General features: G+C 36.5%; 1 protein-coding gene across 1 annotated transcript in view; it reads left to right on the top strand.

Moving 5' to 3' along the window:
- Positions 1-17,053, top strand: part of KCTD8 (potassium channel tetramerization domain containing 8) — a 287,881-nt gene extending 270,828 nt beyond the window's left edge. The window contains exon 2 of the mRNA XM_003898635.5: positions 15,712-17,053. Within this exon, the coding sequence (XP_003898684.2) occupies positions 15,712-16,172 (461 nt within the window). The 3' untranslated portion in view covers positions 16,173-17,053. The remainder of the gene's footprint in view (positions 1-15,711) is intronic.
- Positions 17,054-21,026: the final 3,973 nt, after the last annotated feature.

A 21,026-nucleotide genomic window follows, 5' to 3' on the forward strand; every position in this document is an offset into this window, starting at 1 on the left:
TTTTTCTGTTCTTTTTCAAGGTGCACTGATTTCATATTGTTAACACACACATGTTTTACAATCAATTTGTACAGTTAACTCAATCATCACAGGGTCCTGAAGTGACATACATTCTCAGTTTATGAAGATAACAGGATTAAGAGATTAAAGTAAGACAAGTATAAGAAATTATAAAAGCATTAATAGAGAAGTGATAAATGTCCATGAAATCTTCACAATTTATTTTCAGAGATTGCAGTAAAGACAGGTGTAAGAAATTATAAAAGTATTAATTTTGGGAACTGATATATGTCCATGAAATCTTCACAATTTACGTTCCTCTGCTGCAGCTCCAGCCGGTCCCTCCATTCCGGGTCCCTGACTTCCCGCAACAGCATTAAGTATTAGAGTTCTCCAATAACAAATACAAACAACACATCACTCAACTTGTTTCAGGAAGAGAGTTCTGTTATATTTCAAGGGTATTTGCATCTAATAAAATACCTAAATTTATAAGATAAATTTGTTTTATAAAATTTTTATTTTATTTGGTCTAAAATACTTGCCTAACAGCGGAGTTGGTAATAGAAATCACTGAACCAGACATCCAAATACTGTTAGGATTTCCTTTCAGCTGTCATTCTCCCCTATTGTAGTTGGGATTGAGGGACTTAGTCTCCTACACACATATCTGAGAGGTTTTTGGCCAAAGATGTAACGGCATTCTCATTCTTTCGCCTCATGAACAGTTTGAAGTATTCCAGAGATTTCATGTTATTGAGTCACCCAGATTATATACCTCACAACCCTCATCCTTACTGTAGATTAGGGGGCTGATTAGGTAGGGCATTATGATTGGCCTAGTCTGGGTTAGAAATGTATACTTTAGCCTGGTAATTAGGCTCTGTCATATAAGATAGATAGAGCACCACCTATATTCTCAGACACACATACCCACACAGTCAATAAGAAATTTACTCCATCTAAACAAATATCATTATAAATAGATCTCAACCTATAATTCATATAGGTGAAGAATTAAAGACAGGAATGCATGTGATATGTAGGCTAATATTAATTCCTCCAATTTCACTTGAATGAAGGCTGAGAGTAATAGAAAATGAAGTGTGGACTTTAAGCTCGAACTAGGCCAAGGAAAGTCTTGTCTGTGGAGCTAAAAGATTTGGATATATTTCTGAAAGCCATTAAGGTTTTCAGAGAACAGGTGCTGTAATAAGAGCTATGTTTCAGTGCAATGTTGCTGACATCTTTGTTTAGTATGGATAAAAGGATATAAAGATTAGAGGTGAAAGACTCTCTAGAAGGTTATTACAGTTGATTCAGTAAGAGTTAATTGGGATCAAAACCATGAGAGTGAAGACTGAAGGTGAGGAAAATGATACTATTATCAAAGTATCAAGAGGACTAGGCAACTGTTTGTTGGGGGAGGGTATCAGTAGAGGGGTAGAAATTGTAATAGCAAAAATGACTGAGATTTGAAACCTGGGTAATTAAGAAGACTGTGGTGCTTCTATAAAAATAGGAAAATAGAAAGCATAAGAGGAGAAACTGGTTTAAGAGAAAAAGAATAATTAAGTTATTTTTGACATGATTTTTTTGGAGTTTAGAAGGTGTCCAAAGGCAGTAAAAACATGAGACTAGAATGAAAAGAAATGATCAGGTTCTGGAAATGTGTGTAGAGTCAGCTATAGAGAGAGACAGTTCTGTGATTGTGTGTGTGTGCATGTGTGTTGGAATGGGTAGATGGGTGGCTATGTTTGAATGTTTGTAGAAAGAGAAAATAGAGTCTTATGGGAACAGAGATAAGGTGAACTGGCTATCCCTATTAACCTCATTATTCAAATAATGATTGATCTATATAATTGGAGAAGACTTTGACTAGATATGATAATGGTTTTCCAAAATATTAAGGACCCTTAGGTAAAAGCAGGGAATAGATTCATTCTGTGTTGCTCTAGAAGGTAGACATAAAATTAGTTAATGGCACTATTTGAGGAGACAAATTATGGCTGAGTATAGGAATTTTTTAACATTAGGGATACCCACCAAGTGGAATGATTTGCAGTACAATATTCTGGGCTTATCACTACTATAGTAGCTTAAAGAAACAGGATGGCAATTCGATAGAGCCTGCAAAACATTTTATTTTAATAGAACAATTAAGATTCTACAATTTAGATCCAATAGCATTCAGTTATTAAGGACAATATTATGTTCACTTATGTAAGATGACATAACTCAGTATCTACCAAGGGCCAGGAATTACACTAAATCACTTGTATTTGTTTCTATTGGCTACTATGACAAATTACCATAAGCTTGGTGACTTACACAACCAGAAATTTATTCTCTCACAGACTCCAGAGTCTAAAGTCAGTTTCGCTAGGCTGTCAGCAGGGCTACACTATCTTGAGATATTCTAGGGAAAAATTTGTTGCTTGCTTCTGATGGCAGCTGACATTCCAGAATTTGTAGCTGCATCACTACAACATCTGATTCTATGGTCACATTGTCCCCTTCTCCTCTGTAAGTATCAGATCTTTCACTGCCTCCCTCTTGTAAGGGTACCACTGATTGAATTTAGGATCCAGTTAGATAATCCACAATAATTTCACCATCTCAAAATCCTTAATTACATCTACAAAGACTTTTGTCATGGAAAGTGACATTTACAGGTTCCAGGGATTCGTGCCTGCTATCTTTTTTTTGAATCACATTTTAGCCTACTACAAAGGCCTTCCTCACATTTATTTTGACTTAAAGTAACCCTAGGAGGGAGGTGCCATATTTCTATTCCTTTTTAGACAGAATAGGAAAATGAACCTTAAAGACACATTTGGCACCTAGCTAATACATATCAGAACTTCACATCAAGCACAATTCTGCTCTATTCAAAAGCTGGGCACTTTTTTATTGTACTATGAAATGAAATTAAACTCTGCTATGCACATATACGCCTTCATCTTTCCTTCATCATAATGATTCTGCACCGAGCTGCTGCCATAACAGGTACACTTTTATGAATTTCAGAGTAAAAAGAAGCAGTGCTCATATTCGATAGTATGGCAGCTACAAGAAGTTGCATATGACTGAGGATTGTTGGAAATACTTGAAAACATTTATTGGCAGGCAGGCACTTAAGATCTGAAGAGATCCAACAAATAAAAATCCACTCAACTATGGCTTCTGCTGGCAATTGTAGCTGCTCCTGCAACACAAGAGTGTTACACTGTTTTTTTGTGTGTATTTGTGTGCATCTATATGTGTGTGTATCTGTGTGTGTGTGTGTGTTTACTTCTTCCACAGTCTCTGCTTCCCTTATTGTCACTGAGAGATTTTTCCTCAGGTCTAAGGCAGCTGTTTAGTATTGCATAACAGGCAACAATAATTTACAACCAGCATGGTTTTATGTTCATATAAATTTGTTATACACAGCCCTCATAAGTGTACCCCCAACCTATATTAACAGAGTGCCTTCGTTTTTCCTCCCGGAGCCACCAGATACGTTGTAAAGACAACATCTCATTAATCATTGCTAAGCACCTTGTAGGTGTTATGATCCACATTTTATAGATGTGAAACAAGCAGGCATAGGCTTGTGTTCACGAATTTGAAAACCAAATAAATCATCCTTCTCATAAAACATGTGCTTGTGAAAAAGAAGGTCATTAGAAGGTTGTTACCTGGGCATGTGAAAAACAACTATGCCAATGACAGTGATAAGGAATGGTAGATTCAGACGTGGGAACCTTGGAACAAGCAGGAAGTAGTTCGGTAGTCTTCATTCCAGATTCTAAAAGGAGCCTAGGCATCTTTGTGTGGAGTTTATGTTTTTGATTTAAGCACAAGAAGGGTGAATGTGGATAGAATCCTAGCTTCCATGGGGGAAATGAAGAGATGAGTTTTAAATGAAGAGCTCTTGCAAGGTGTCTGTAACAATTTTGCATGTGATAAAGGCTTCTGAGAGGACAAATGAACACCTAATACGTTTTCTACTACGAGCATCAGGTACAATCATGTAAGTGAGGTAGCGTTCTTCTTCAGAAAAAAGAAAATTATTTTTCCACATTATGTGTGGTTCTCAAGTCACTTATTTCTCTTTAATAAACTAAAAGGAATAAGGTAGGAACTTTTCCAAAGGAATGATATTTTCATTAACTAGAGAGACTGTGAGGCTCTTCGTATTACTCACTGCTAAATGGTTTATCTTCGACTCCCCCATTTCTTCGTTTTTGTTACACTCCTTAAGGTGAGTTACACTCCTTAAGCTGAGTTACACTTGGATTTATATAGTTCGGTTAAACCAAAACAAAACAAAAATAAACTTCTTTAAGAATAAAGTAATCCCCTGTGTGCTTAGACACTATTTTGTAGATAATATTAATTTCATTTAATTCAATTAGATAAACGGTTACTGAATTCTTATGAGCCTAGCCATGTGGTGATGCTTCAGGAAATACCAAGACGAAAAGGAAAAACTCTCTATCCCATAAGTGACTGTGAAACGGGAAAAACTTCCTTGTCCCCCTGGCAGGGCATGTGATGCGGGCGTGACTCACTTCCTCGGTGCCCCACTGCTCAGAACCCCTAGGGGTAGCATGCAGACGGGCAGGTCGTGGGGAATGTGGGCTCCGACCCCACGGCAGCGTCTAGGGGTGAATGCTTACAGCTCCTTAGGCCCCAGAGGGCACGTTACAGTGTGTTCTTTTAGTTTTGCCATCTGTAGGAGGCTTGTGTTAATCAGCTCAATTAGAGCCTCTTCCTTATCACAAGGACAAAGGGCTTTCTGTATCCCAGGGTTCTTGCCTTAGTGTACCAGAAAAATTGGATTACATATGGGCTTGGAGAATGAGCGCAAGTTTTCACTGGGTGTTGGAAGTAGCTCTCTGCAGATGGATGGGGAGCCAGCAGGGGTATGGAGTGGGAAGGTGTTTTTTGCCTGGAGTAAGGCAGCCCAATTCTCCTCTGACTGCTTCTGCCAAATTCCCTTCAGCCTCCACATCGTTCCCCCAGTTGATGGCCTGCTGGCCTCTGCCAGTGCCTGTCGGTGTGTGCTCTTCCGCTCCTCTGCTCCTCTGGACGTTCAGCCACCTGTGTGCTGTTCTGCCCGTGTGTTCTTGATGTCCAGCCTCTCGTGTCTGTGCCGGCTAGGGTCTTGGGGTGTTTATAGGCCCAGGATGGGGGGCATGACAGGCCAGAGTAGCCTTGGAAAATGCACACTTGGGCACGAAAACAGGGGTGTCTGTCTTTACCTAGGTCTGTGGGCACAGGCCCGACCGTGGAGACCTCACCAGGGACCCCGTCCTTCTCCTCCCAGCACTTAACTACCCCACTCCAGTATTAACTATATTGGTGTGTATGTGTTTTGTGTGTATATTTGTGTGTGTGTGGTGGGGCAGAACACAGGGATGAAAGTTAAACTGAGTACAGAAATAACTGTTATTTAAGACAAAATAGGCTCAGTACCTTGAGATGGATTCAAACAGACTATGGGTTATAAAAAAAAAAAAAAAAAGCAGGAAATCACAAGGAATTACGTCCAAATATGATAATGAGAAGTTTTATGCTGAAAGCAGCATGTGGATCAGGCTTTTAAGGATAGCTAAAAGGGGCATGGGCAAGGAAAGGATACAGTCCAGAGAAAAGCAAGCATTGGTAGAGCAAGGCATTCACCAGAAACAAGTATATTGGAGTCACCAAATGGGAAGCACTAAAATATGACCTGGGGTTATTTGTGTTACACTAAAGATAGTCTCCAAAGCCAAGATGTCATAATCAAATTTTATCTTATATGCAGAGGAACTATTTAGAAAGTTTTTGCACAAGGATATACTTAATGCAATTAGGTTTTAGGAGTGTATATTTAGCAGTGGCGTTGAGAATAGTTTGAAGTAGGACTAAAGTGGAGTCAGAGAATTGGTTAGAAAATACAATGAGAAACCTGTCATAGGTGGTGGAAATTGGAACAGAGATGAATAGATAGATTCAAGAGTTGCTGTAATGGTAGAATTGATAAGACGTAACAAGTGATTGAAAATAAAAGATGAATCTACTGGATAGCCAAAGGTGACCTTGGGCATGATCTACAGAAATAATTGAGTCATAGGAAGATACTGATTTGTACAATGAGAGAAAGGCAATAAGATTATTTTTGGACACCTCTTCTAATGTATGTCTCACTAAACAAATATATTTTCTGATATTTCTTTTCTCGTGCTGCATTAAATTTTCTCTGATATTTCTTTTCTTATGCTGCATTACATTTGCTTTGCACATTACTATTATAGTATTGCTTAATCAGTGATAATACAAATCAGGCTCCTGAACTGTCTGAGTAATACATGCCATGTAAGCCCTCATGGAAATTATAAACTCTGAGGGATATGGGACACCAGAAGTGTGACCTCAGGACCAATTTTTATTTGTGGGGGGTGGGAGCATTCTTACTAGTCTGTGGACATCAAAATGAACATTTACTAACCTAAAAGGTAGTAAATGCTAACTTCCAAGTGAATAATGTAGTTAGTATTAAATACTATCGAAATTCAGAGGCATGAAGATAATTTTACTAATTTTGTTAAGCAGCTATTCTGATGAAGGCACCATGAGAGAATAGAAAAACACAGTCTCTGCCTTTGAGTTTACAATTAAAGACTGAGAGCCACACACTATGAGTAGGTAAATATGATAAAAATTAAGTTCAGAGAGTATCAGAAGAGTGGGTTTGGGATGACCATGTCAGGATGAAAAAAGGAATATGACCATGTTTCTTTTTTCAAGTCACTCTTCTTTTCTTTTATTTTGTTATACTCTTTCACTCATAAAAGCGGTTAAGTAATGCTAATGGAAATTATAGAAAACATAAATAAATGAGTTCAATTTTTCTCACATGTAAATTAATTTTGTCTTCTGTTCTAAGAGGTACACGTCTCCTATATGACCTGTAAGTTTCAATTAAGCATGCCAATTTTACTGATTAATTAAAAATGACCCCATTCCTTAGCTCACTCCAATCACAAATCAGCCTCTTTTTATTTTACTCCTTGATCCCCTGTCCATGCCCATTCACACTTTAGCTACATCTGCACTTGTCACCCCAAGCCTGAACTACTTAATATCAGGGACTGTGGTTGTACAGGTGTGTGTGCACATATGTGTGTGTCCCCAGCCTTGTAACTAACACTATGCCTTATACATAATAGGTGCTCAGTAAATGTGAAATCAAAATGGAGTTTTTCCCTTTTGAATCAACTGCTTAATACTTAGAAGCATGTGGTGCTAATATTTAAGGTAGATTGGTTCATTCTGTTTAAGTACCACATAACCATTCACACATCATTGAGTTTAGCACTATTAAAGGATAATTTCCCTTCTAGGAATTGTGAGTGTTGCAGACACATTTTACATACCTATCATTTTTTATCATCATTGGGCAGGTAAAAAGATTAAAATGAAAAGGTTTTTTTTTTTTTTTTTCAAATGTGCAGCTGTGTACATAGACTTTATTTGGAAATGCTTGTGTATTCAAGGACAAAAATATAGAAATACTCTTATAAACATCCCCACACCCAGAACTACCCAGAAATCATGCAGCCTTTTTAAAGACAAAAATATTGACATTTCGTTTCTGTACCTCATTATCTATTCAAATAACTGGGAAAAGCTGTCTTTTCCTCTTTTCTGTTTTAATATAATAAAACCCAAGGGAACTGATCAAAAGCCCTGTCTTGCTGAGTTTTACAAGTTTGGGCCCATTGTGATATTTTCTATTTGTGACATTTTACTTAATAAAATTTTTTTTACTACTGCTCTTAATTCACACATTTTTGATAGCTTATACCAGGGTCTTTGTGTTTTATTTTCTTAAATAAATTCCCTTTTGAACATAAAAATGTAATATTTCATACATTTGTAAATGATAGTGTGTAAATGATAGATGATTCTTTTTTTTATTATACTTTAAGTTCTAGGGTACATGTGCACAATGTGCAGGTTTGTTACATATGTATACATGTGCCATGTTGGTGTGCTGCACCCATCAACTCGTCATTTACATTAGGTATATTTCCTAATGCTATCTCTCCTCCCTCCCCCCACCCCAAAACAGGCCCTGGTGTGTATGTTCCCCTTCCTGTGTCCAAGTGTTCTCATTGTTCAATTCCCACTTATGAGTGAGAATATGAAGTGTTTGGTTTTCTGTTCTTGCAATAGTTTGCTGAGAATGATGGTTTCCAGCTGCATCCATGTCCCTACAAAGGACATGAACTCATCCTTTTTTATGGCTGCATAGTACTCCATGGTGTATATGTGCCACATTTTCTTAATCCAGTGTGTTATTGATGGACATTTGGGTTGGTTCCAAGTCTTTGCTATTGTGAATAGTGCCGCAAGATTCTTGACTATAAACTAAGTTTACTTTGTATAGAACTTTACAGCTTACAAATTGCATTCACATATATTATCTCATTTGCTTCTTACCATAGCCATGTGACTAGATATTTCTGTTTTAATTTCATTTTTAATAGATAAAAATTTAAGAAAGAAAGAAACTAAGAGAACTGTCTGCAATTCATATGTGCCTAGGGGTGGAGACCCAGAATCAGTGTGGAAACATTACAATTATCCAATTAGTACTCTCAATATTCAAATGAACACATTGACCATGCCATGGCCAGTTGGCACATGGATATTTACAATGAATTATAATAATTAGCATTTTTCGGCATGTATACATGCCAGACTGATTTAAAGTACTGAATATATGTTAGGTCATTTAATCCTGGTTAAAACTATTTGAAGTTTAAACATGAAGAGACTGAGGCCCAAGGAAAGTAAACAACTTGCCCAGAATAACAAATCTAGTAAGTTTTTAAACTGAGATGTGAACCCAGACAGTCTACACAATGTGCCCTTAAGTATCATTCTCTTTGCTGGCAATTCACCAGTAAGAATAGATGTAATTAAACAGACATAAATTAATAATGTATTCTAGTACAACACTTACTCTCAGTGAACTTGCAGAAAGTTATTCTTAACCCCTAAAATTCTTTTAAATACTGTAGTAGTAATTGAATTTGTTTCCTTGTTCTGTGGTAATTTCTATTCATGGTAACCTTTTAATGCTTAATATTTGATAGAATTTTACAGCTTGGAAAATCTTCTCCTATTCATTATATCATTTAGATATACAGACTTTTATAACATAAAAGAAGTTAGGGGACAAGCCCAAAATATTAACCAAAAAGAACCAACTATTAGAGAGGTTACATGACCAACACAAAGTACTTGCTTGGTTGGAGTGGCCGAACCAGGCTAAACGCAGATCTTCCAAAGTTATTCCCCTAGTGATGAAAAAATGGCAGCATAATAAATGCATATAAGTGTGTGTGTGTGTGTGTGTGTGTGTGTGTGTGTGTATGTATGTATACTGACTGTTCTTCAAAAATAATGTTGAAGAGGCATGACATAGGTAGCTGGTTTGCAGATCTCCTGGTTAAGATTACTTGCCATTTTCAAATGCTCAATGGATGGAGCATTCCTGGATGGATATCCTAGTTTGTTTAATAGCAAATAACCAAATGAAAAGTTGATTAATTGTTCCAATATTTGAAAGTTTCTAGGTGTACCCATTTATCTAACTCTTTAAAATAATTAACTCTTTTTTTACAGATAAATCTTAGGTTAATATGAGATTTGCTTATTCACTAATCTGTTGCTTACACTTCAATAAATGGTGATGAGTTCTTTATATGATGGAAGAAATCTTAGATGATGATACCACCAAAACACAATTATATTTTCATTTTTAAACCAAGTCTATTGGGTGCCCTAACTCACAGGGCAAAATGCTTTTGGGAAGATCTTTCAGGTATATATTTGATTCTATTACTAGTTGAAGAGACACAGAGACATTTCTAATAATCATGTTCTTCCCATATATTCACTAGCTGGTGATATTTAAATTATCATTCATGTGGTGCTGAAAGCATGTCAAGCGGCTTTGGGCCAATGAATAAAATAATATAAAATTAAAGTTTTAAATTATCCCTGGAAGCCTGCAATTAACAGGCATCCACAAGAAAACTGGGCAACTAGAGTAATCATTATTTCCCTAAATTAATTAATTTTTATCAACTTCATGTCATAAAAAGCAGCTAAATCAGTTTAAGTTATCGTATCTTAGTCCCAATTTAAATCTACTAAGTTATCAATAATAATTTAAAGTATGCTTAAATGGATAGCAATTAAAACTGATAGCATAAAGCCAAAAAAGACTATTAGTGATCCCTAATGATTTATGCAAAGAACCGTCATGTTATTCTATTATTTCAAAGCTGTACACAAAATAAAGCTAAGCATTCTCTTTTAAGTCCTTATATAAACCTCTGAATCTATTTGGTCTGATTGAGAGTCCACCTTGCCTAAAGATAGCATATTAAATAGGATTAGCAAAACATGAAAGAACATGAAAAATATATATATATACACTATGTGTATATATATATAATATGTTAATATATATTTGTTAATTCTAATTAATGTGTATAACTATTTTAAGTTCTTTTTATTTTTAAAGCTCTTAAAATCACAGTAAATTCAGGTTCCCCTTTTCTTCATAGTTCTTGAAGTCTACAGAAAGAGATATTCTAAAATATCCCAAGCATTTCAAACACTGAATAATTATAAAATACTATTCTCTGATAGACTTTATTTCCGACCATGCCCTGACCCATGTTATTTGTCATTGGAAAGACAAGAGGGAAGAAAAGAGAGGGATATAGATGACGTTTTCAAAGGTGGCAAAGAAAATTGAAAAATAATTGAAAAGTAAAAAGTGAAAAAAAAAGCTAGTGTAGGAAATTCGGTTAGACCCATTTGGTATGGAGTGCATCTTAGTTCATCTTCCGAGAAAATTATAGGGATCCTTGGCCACACATGTAAAATCTTGTCTCTGCATCTTTTTGTCCTCACCCACTTGGAGCTGAAGAAAGCCTGTGAACTTCATCAGGCAGAGAGCTCATCTTATCCATATTTGCGTCTCCTCCAGAACCTAGCCCTGTGTCTGGCGTATAGTGAATACAGAGCTCTCAGCTGAACTCATTGATCCCTTCTTCAAAGAGGGCTTCCTTAATCTTCTATCTTGCAAGACCAATTAGTTTTCATCACACAAATGTTGCATTCTATTGTCATTAAGCATTTTTTTCTTCCTCTCAGTGAATAGAAACAAATAGAATAAGGCATTTACTTTTGTATTATCTAGTACTTTCTTTCTGAACTGTCTTTCACTTTGATGTGATTGCTTTTCTGCCTGGGTAACTCTATCTAATGCTCTGTTACCCTGCCGATAAACAGGAAATTATTTTTTCATCACTTATTTATCCTTAATGTAAGTTGGTTTGCTTAGATATTTGCAGTTTAATCCTTTAGTCATTATTGGGAATGAAAATCATAGATTCTTTTTTTTTTTTTTTTTTTAATTTATTTATTATTATTATACTGTAAGTTGTAGGGTACATGTGCATAACGTGCAAGTTTGTTACATATGTATACTTGTGCCTTGTTGGTGTGCTGCACCCATCAACTCGTCATTTACATCAGGTATAACTCTCAATGCAATCCCTCCCCCCTCCCCACTCCCCATGATAGGCCCCGGTGTGTGATGTTCCCCTTCCCGAGTCCAAGTGATCTCATTGTTCAGTTCCCACCTATGAGTGAGAACATGCGGTGTTTGGTTTTCTGTTCTTGTGATAGTTTGCTAAGAATGATGGATTCCAGCTGCATCCATGTCCCTACAAAGGACACAAACTCATCCCTTTTTATGGCTGCATAGTATTCCATGGTGTATATGTGCCACATTTTCTTAATCCAATCTGTCACTGATGGACATTTGGGTTGATTCCAAGTCTTTGCTATTGAGAATAGTGCTGCAATAAACATACGTGTGCATGTGTCTTTAGAGCAGCATAATTTATAATCCTTTGGGTATATACCCAGCAATGGGATGGCTGGGTCATATGGTACATCTAGTTCTAGATCCTTGAGGAATCGCCATACTGTTTTCCATAATGGTTGAACTAGTTTACAATCCCACCAACAGTGTAAAAGTGTTCCTATTTCTCCACATCCTCTCCAGCACCTGTTGTTTCCTGACTTTTTAATGATCGCCATTCTAACTGGTGTGAGATGGTATCTCATTGTGGTTTTGATTTGCATTTCTCTGATGGCCAGTGATGATGAGCATTTTTTCATGTGTTTGTTGGCTGTATGAATGTCTTCTTTTGAGAAATGTCTATTCATATCCTTTGCCCACTTTTTGATGGGGTTGTTTGTTTTTTTCTTGTAAATTTGTCATAGATTCTTTTGATAGGGGCTTTTGTTTAAAGTATAGCAAAATATTGACAGAAAGGGTAAAAAAACCTACAATTATTTATATACTATGTTGTATTAGGGTGTTGAATTTCATACTTGCTTGGGTTCACATTCAGCCATAAAGGTAACTAAAGAGATGCTGCATCTCCTCCACCACTCCCAGCTTCATATAAACATATACATTACCAGTCCTTCACACTGAACTAGAAACCTCTAGGGATGTATATGACATATGTACATTCAAAAAATTCCACTGATATACTTTGATATGCTGTCATTGTTGAGAATCCTTATACTAGATCCTTTTACATGATATCTTATTTAATCTTAAAATGCTCCTATGGGCAAAGTAGTTTTACTCATATTATAGATGAGCAAATTAATGCTTAGAGGAACTAAGTATCTTGTTCAAAGCCACAAGGCTAGTATTTTCTGCAGAGCCAGAATTTGAATCCAAGTCAGTAAGACTCCAAACCTATTTATTTTCAAATTTTATTACCACATACATCTGGTGCCACTAAAAACTGATCCTTCAAGTAACATCCCTGTAGTCAATGGAGAAGATGGCTGGTGGCCAGAGTGGGTCTGATAGAGTGGATCTATCAGAAACCCAGGAAGAGAGAGAAGGCGCACTCAGCTGGAACATTTAAGAACATTTAATATAGGACAGTTTACAGTATAGGAAGTACCCTAAGATTAGTTATGGTACCTAAATGGTTAACACCTGTATTAGTCCATTTTCATGCTGCAGATAAAGACATACCTGAGACTGGGAAGAAAAACAGGTTTAATTTACTTAAAGTTCCATATGGCTGAGAAGACCTCACAATTATGGGGAAAGGCAAGGAGGGGCAAGTCATGTCTTACATGGATGGCAGCAGGCAAAAGAGAGAGCTTGTGCAGGGGAACTCCTTTTTAAAACCATCAGGTGTCATGAGATTTATTCACTATTGTGAGAACAGCACAAGAAAGATCTGACCCCATGATTCAGTTACCTCCCACTAGGTCCCTCCCATGACAAGTGGGAATTGTGGGAGTTACAATTCAAGGTGATATTTGGGTGGGGATACAGCCAAACCACATCAACAACTGTAGGCCTAAAACTATGAGCCTCAAGAGGGGTGGTAGAAAAGGGAAGGAGAATAAAAGGGAGAGGGAGACAGAGAGAGCTTCCTGATAGGGCTGTAGCCTCTAGTCCAGGGATATAACCATATCACCACATTCCTGGGGGTGGGGTGGGGTTAGGGTGTTATCTTGCTAGTCTTTGTTGTTGACTGAATCCAACTGAAAGCCACAAGGCTAGGGAGCTTAAGAACTTAGTGTATACGCATCAGCCACTATGGACAGAGGAGAATAGCGAATGGATCTGGGTAAGTCCAACACAGAGTGTTAGCAGTGCATTTTCTCCACCTCACCCCAAAGTCTCAGCTGACTCTCCCTGACAGAGAGAGGGTTAAAACAAATAAAACCCAGCAAATTTTTAAATCTTTGGTTGCAAATACTTCTGAAATGTAATAGTGTAATTCCTTACTAAGCAATTATAAGCATTCACATCTGTCCTGGTTTTATGATATTGCAGACAAAGGAAGTTCGAAATATTGCTAAAGACTTTCCCTGAGATAGATAGATGATAAATAGATAGATGATAGATAGGTAGGTAGGTAGATAGATAGGTAGGTAGGTAGATAGATAGATAGATAGATAGATAGATAGATAGATAGATAGAGATAGAGACATATAGACATATATACTGTATGTTTCTTTGTTGTTTTTGTTTTTCAGGAGAGGGAGTCAGGTTAGTCAAGCTATAATTTACATACAGAAAAGCTCAACCATTTAAAGTATGCAATTCTATCAATTTTCACAGTGTATACAATCATATAATCCACACCATAATGAAGAGATAGAATATTTCCATAATTCCAAAAAGTTGTAAAACTTTTAAAAATCTTTAACTCAATATTTGGCATTGACTTGTGTGTCTTCTAATTTTTAAATAGAAAAAAATGGTGATAGAAACCAGCAAAATGTTGCACATAGGAGCTGCTTTTAAGAAGAGTTTTTTGTCTCTTAATCCTTTTGAGTAATATCAACTACCCATGTTGGCTACTAACCCATTTCACATATATTAGACTGATCAGTGGTTCATAACCTTGGATGCACATTGAAATCTTAAATGGCCTGATGGCCAGGTAGCACCCTATTAAATCAGGAGGTCTGGGGTTGGTTCCAAGTTATAATAATCTGAAGCTTTGTAGGTGATTCCAGTGTGCATCCAAGGTTAGACCCTCTAAATTAGACCAGTTGTTCTCAAGGCTGGCTGCACAATAGAACTCCTGGGCAATTGTTTAAAAAGACTGATGCCTTCTTCCTGATTCTGATTTATACAACTTGTTCAAAAATTTGACTCTAAGAAAATAAAATAAGAGTTGAGTAATTTAGATCTCTGAATTGTTGGGCTCCACTTAATGAAGGTTTTAGAACAGCTCTGGGTGTGTGGTAGTGTTTAACAAATGTTAAATGGAGATCCTAATCCCACAGTGGAGTCAGAGAGAATAAAATATGCCTTTTCTTGGAAACACACTGTGTATCTGAAATAATTATCTTTGCAAACTATCACTTTCCGAAAATTGTCTTCCTAAGTAATTTACCTCAAATGGTAGGTCTTATATTTTAAGAGAATACCATATTTCAACTATATTTTCACACCGTAATATTAGACCCCGATATATCTTATAGCACTTCCACAATTTTCCTCAAGGAAATAGACATGAAACAAGATGAAGAGACTAAGAATAAGATTTAAAGCAGCCTCCCCTTTGGAAGCATAAATGATGTGATTGTGACTCTGGGCCTGGAGAATACTGCAGCTTTGTAAAATATAGCAGTGGTACTTTCTTACTTTTACAGTGGCAGAATATATATACAAAGGACACCTAGTGCAGTGGGTAGAACAAAAGTGAACTAAGTGTCTAACAAAACAGATGGAAGGCTAACAAAACATTATTTTTTTTTTATATTCCAGGAGCTGGTAATTAAAATAACAAAAATCTTCTTTTCAGTATGAAGCTGTTGATGGTCTCTAAGACAGAAACTCTCATTAAACAAATTTCTCAAACTTTATTGTTTTGAATAATTAATCAGCATGCTGCATCTTCCCATGTACACTAAAGACCCTAGGTCTTATTCCACAAACCTAGACTAGTGCAACAAGCACCATTTTTATTAAAATAAATGTTCTTGGTTTAAAATAGAAAATATAGAGTTCATTTAATTTTACCTTCACACTTCTTATTCAACTGTTCTACTCTTTTTCTTTTTGTTTTTTTTCCTCCTTTTTAGGACCACCTCAGAAAATAGTATCACCTAAACAAGAACATGAAGATAGGAAACAGGACAAAGTCACTGATAAAGGAAGTGAAAGTGGGACTTCCTGTAATGAGCTCTCCACTTCCAGTTGTGACAGCCATTCAGAGGCAAGCACTCCCCAGGACAACCCCTCCAGTGCCCAGCAGGCAACAGCTCACCAACCGAATACCTTAACATTGGATCGACCCTCTAAAAAAGCACCTGTGCAATGGATACCCCCACCAGACAAACGCAGAAACAGTGAACTCTTTCAGACACTCATCAGCAAGTCCCGGGAAACAAATCTGTCCAAAAAGAAAGTCTGTGAGAAGCTAAGTGTGGAAGAAGAAATGAAAAAGTGTATTCAGGATTTTAAAAAAATCCACATTCCAGATTATTTTCCAGAGCGCAAACGCCAATGGCAATCTGAACTCTTGCAGAAGTATGGGTTATAGTAATTATCACATTCCCACAGTATTTTGATGACATTCAATGTTTACTACAGTGTCACCACCTGACTGGTGTCCTAACAATGGTCAGTGTGATTCTTGCTGCTCTTCCTTGTTGTGAACAGTGGATGTGGAACAGTATTTTCTTTTATTCTTTTGTTGTTGTTGTTTTTAGAAACATAATTAAAAAGAAAAAAAAAATAAATGTTAAATCAAAATGGAATATCTGATTCAAACCATTTTACAAGAATGAAAGTACAATGTGCATGATGAAGCTTAGAATCTTGATTTTTTGAACTCTGGTCAACTGGACACGTTTGTCACTTTGTAACTTATCAAAAACAAACCATCATATCATACCAACTAAAATGATATATGGATGAAGCAACATCAAGTAAAATTTTAGATGATGGTTATAGGACCCAAATCTAAAGCTGTCTAAATGTTAATGCAATAAAACAAGTATTATTTTTGCATGAGTACAATGTTACACATAAATCACAAGAAATAGGGAAGCTATGTTTGTTGCTTGGAAAGAAAAAATTAAAAAAAAAACAGCCAAAAAAAAAAAATACTTTAGGCAAAGCCTATAAATGTAAGCTGTCTAGGAGACTGAATTTTCTTTGTTCTGGATCTGTGACTTTTTTGTGTATGTGTATGGTGTTTATGTATGTTAAGATGGTGTAAATATGCCTTATACTGTTATTTATGGCATCAACATTCATTTATTAATGCTAGTCATGGCTATTACTGTGAAATGAGTCTTTTACATCAGGCTGTGAAAATTGGTATAACGATACTTTGAAAGATCCTATTATCATGTTAATCAAAATAATATAGGGAAATGGTAAAGAGCTTTATGTATTTATTAAAAAAAGAAAAATGTATTAGAATTTCTTGATTTCTATGGACTTTTCTTTAAAAATATTCAACTGTCATCTTGTTTTCAATTTTCCTTTAAAACTCCAAGCTATAGAATGATTTGTTCAGACTTAATGTTGACAACTTTAAAACATAATTCAAAATGGAGATATAGTCAGATCCAGATAGCATTGGTATGGATTAATAAATACTTAGCCCACAAGAGAAAAAGTCTTCTTGTAAAAATACACTAAAATGTTGTTTTACCTATTAACCAGATTGAACACTTCTCCAAAAACAACTAGTAAATTATCTCTTACAGATCAAGGCACAAAAATGGCAATGGCAAACTAAAAGACCAGGCTTTTTGAAAAATGATTTCTTCCTGGTTGTACATGTGGAAAGAAGCTTTCTTATCATAAGCCACACAATTTTGCCTCACCATATCCATAGAAAGAAATGTATAATATCATGAAATTTCACTAAAGGAAAGGCTGAGAGAGGGTAAAAGTATCTTCAAGAATTAAAGGACTCATGGCCGGGCGCAGTGGCTCAAGCCTGTAATCCCAGCACTTTGGGAGGCCGAGACGGGCGGATCACGAGGTCAGGAGATCGAGACTATCCTGGCTAACACAGTGAAACCCCGTCTCTACTAAAAAATACAAAAAAAACTTAGCCAGGCGAGGTGGCAGGCGCCTGTAGTCCCAGCTACTCGGGAGGCTGAGGCAGGAGAATGGCGTGAACCCGGGAGGCGGAGCTTGCAGTGAGCTGAGATCCGGCCACTGCACTCCAGCCTGGGTGACAGAGCGAGACTCCGTCTCAAAAAAAAAAAAAGAATTAAAGGACTCGTTCTCCTCTGTGGTTAGTCAAAATGGAAGTTGAGCAGCATTTGTGGTAACATTTCTTTCAGCACAATAGAAGAAGATGAGCATTATCAACTCAAAGTTTAAAAAATCTGCATTCATTTTTGGTTGTATTGTTAGATTTCTCACTGTACCATTATATAAAATATCACCTACTGTGGACTATTCAAAGAAACTAATATATATGATTTACCTTGAATTATCTATCATGTTTTAGGCAAACAGCTACTTTCAAGTTCTGCATTTCGTTTTGGGAAGGTTGGCAGTCCCAAAATGGCTTGATGTAGCTGCAACACACTGGTGAGAGGATAGAGCTTGGCAGTAGGGTTTCCACAGTTCAAATCCCACCTGCACTACTTACTATCTGTGATCTTAGGGATAATGGGGATCATAAAGCAGCATAATACCATAGAAAACATTTAAATGATGTAATTGAAGTAATGCATCACCATCACTACTGGAGCTGGAGAGAAAAAAGGAAGGTGTTTGTCTTACTGGAGTCTAGGAACTAGCTCTATCAAATGGGGAGTTTGTAATACTGGGGAGTAAGCTGTCTTATAAGAACTATAGCTTCTAAGGAGTCACAATCACTTTCAAAGATGCTTCATGAAGCACAGAAGAGACCATTACTCTAGTTTTCCATTTCCCCACATTCTGATTTTACATCAGCACTTTCCCTCTTCCCAATATAAGTAGGAGCCAGTTGTCTAAGCAGCCTAGGAAATGTAATTTGTACAAGGGTTCCCCTTGTGACACAAAGTCCAGCTGCAAAAGGCAAGGAATCAAGGAATAAATCTGAAAACCTTGCACCTTGCTCTGTTTTTTTTCCCAATAAAATAGCTCAAATCGAATTGCAATGGAAATAATTTGGTAACTTGGAACTCTGTCATCTCTTCATATCTCTACACTGTAAAATAAGTGAGGCCAGTGATAATTGTCTATTCTAACAGAACTTGCTAAATTAGAATAAAAGTTCTGAACCATGGGATAGAAGGGAGCCCACTTCAACAACCATCTTTTGAGTACTTATCATACATCAGGCATTTGTCTCAAAAGTCAACAGAAAATTCAAGAAACACAGATGACCAGCTGCTGCTTTTGGAAGGAAGCTTACAGTGGGTCTGATTCTCCCAAACCATCATGCTTTCCCCAGAAGCTAAAACCTAGCTGGCCTCTATTTGGGTTAAAAAGGGATCAAGGGAAGCAGCTAGAATGAGGACTCTTCCTTGAAGAAAAGGAGACAGCAAACTTTAATGGTGAGTTGGGCTAAAATTGGTATATAAAACTCCCTTTCCAAAAACCCAGTAGATAAAATCTGACAATCACCACAAATCAGAAGACTGGAATCAGGCACTGAAGTTGAATATTTATTCTTCCCCACGTGTTTTATATATATTTTTTTTGTATACAGTAGTTATTAAACTTGCGACCTGATGTGTTACCATTGCTAGTTTAAATGGAAACATTTAGTACTAACTAAGATGAGAGAAAAAAAAAATAGAAGTCAAGTGTGATATTTTTGATTCTGAAAAAATGGATAGACTACCTTTTCCTATTCTTCCTAGTAAGTGTAATTAAATCCCTTTACATTATATTTAAAAAAAAAAAAAAAGTAAGACTACAAAAGGCTGAAAGAAGAGGAAAGACTAGCTAGGAATAGTGGGTGGTAAGTTCCCTGAGGTTTCCTTTTGCCTCATACATCCCAGACTTGAGCCTCACACATCCCAGAAACACCAATAGGTGCAGACAAAACAAGCCCCAACAAAAGTCTGTTCTCTTTAGTCAAAAGACCATGAAAGGTGTAGCAAGACAGAAAACATTTAGATAAACGCTGTCAGGTTGGGGAGAAGTGGACAAAATTGCATTACTTTTTTTAAGGCTCCCTACTTTTCATACAATAAAATTCAAACACTGTATAGACCATAATATAGACTCTCAATAAAGTGGCTCCATATCAGTTTGCTTTTATTGGGCAACAAACCATTCGAAAGCATAGTGGCTTAAAAAAAAATTATCTGCTTGCAGTTCTGTAAATTGGCCATTTGTCCTGAGATCAGCTGGGCATGGATCTCACCTGGGCTTACTTACCTGGATAATCCTGGTTATTTGGCAGGGGATGAATAATCTATAGCATCCTTATTGAATGTTTGTCCATTGACACGTTTCAATTACAGTGACTCAGTTGTCCATATAGCCCCTCCAATAGTCTAGCTCAGATTTATTCACATTGTGGCAGTGTACGAAAGAGTGTTCAAGGCCCTGAAGGTGTAGCTCTGAACTTCTGCATCATATTCTCTGTATTCTATTTGAGATGGTCAAAGCAAGCCATTCCAAATTAAAGGGGGTGTGGAAATAGCTCTATTTCTTCATAGGAAGAGCAGCAAAGATTTTGTGACCATTTGCAACCTACCATAGTTCTGACCTATGCTTTCACATCTAGAAGCAAACTCTTTGCACACCAGTTACTATTGATTTATGATTACTCTACCTATACCCTAAAATCAATACCATCGCCAACTCCTCTAAAACCCAAACACATACAAACTTCTTCATCCACCTTTTGAAATCCTACCCATATTATGTGTTTTAATTCAAATGACACCTACTCTTCAAAGTTTTCTTTAGTTTATCAGAACAGAATTATTAATCATTTCATTCTCAGATATCTCAGATCACTTTAAAAACATCCTTTCTGTACCTCTCATTTATGTCATAATATGCAAGGGTAATGGTGTACACTTTTGTTTTTAATTAGTTTGAAAGATGTTTCATGTAGGTTAAAATCTTACTTTTCTTTGAATGGGAAAAATAATGAGTAGAGAGTTTCTGCGCACAGTGGGTAAAATAATTTTGGCAAATTAATAAACATCCTTTTCAATGCAAGAATATCATTAAGAGCCCTTGATACTCTTCCTGCCTCCCTAGGATTGCTAAAAGCCATTTTACAGTGTTTCCAGGCCAAATCTCACTCATTGATTTTACATTCCTAATCCCTAACAGAGAGATTACTCAAAGGGATATCTTAAAAATATTTCACAGTTTGTTCTAATTTGGATGAATGTGATTTTGGCATCTCCTGCTTGAGATGCAGTGATTAAGCTGAAAATTATTTCTTCTCTCCTACAGTGTTTCCCTT

This window comes from Papio anubis, chromosome 3, assembly GCF_008728515.1.
Source record: "Papio anubis isolate 15944 chromosome 3, Panubis1.0, whole genome shotgun sequence".
NCBI lineage: Eukaryota > Metazoa > Chordata > Mammalia > Primates > Cercopithecidae > Papio > Papio anubis.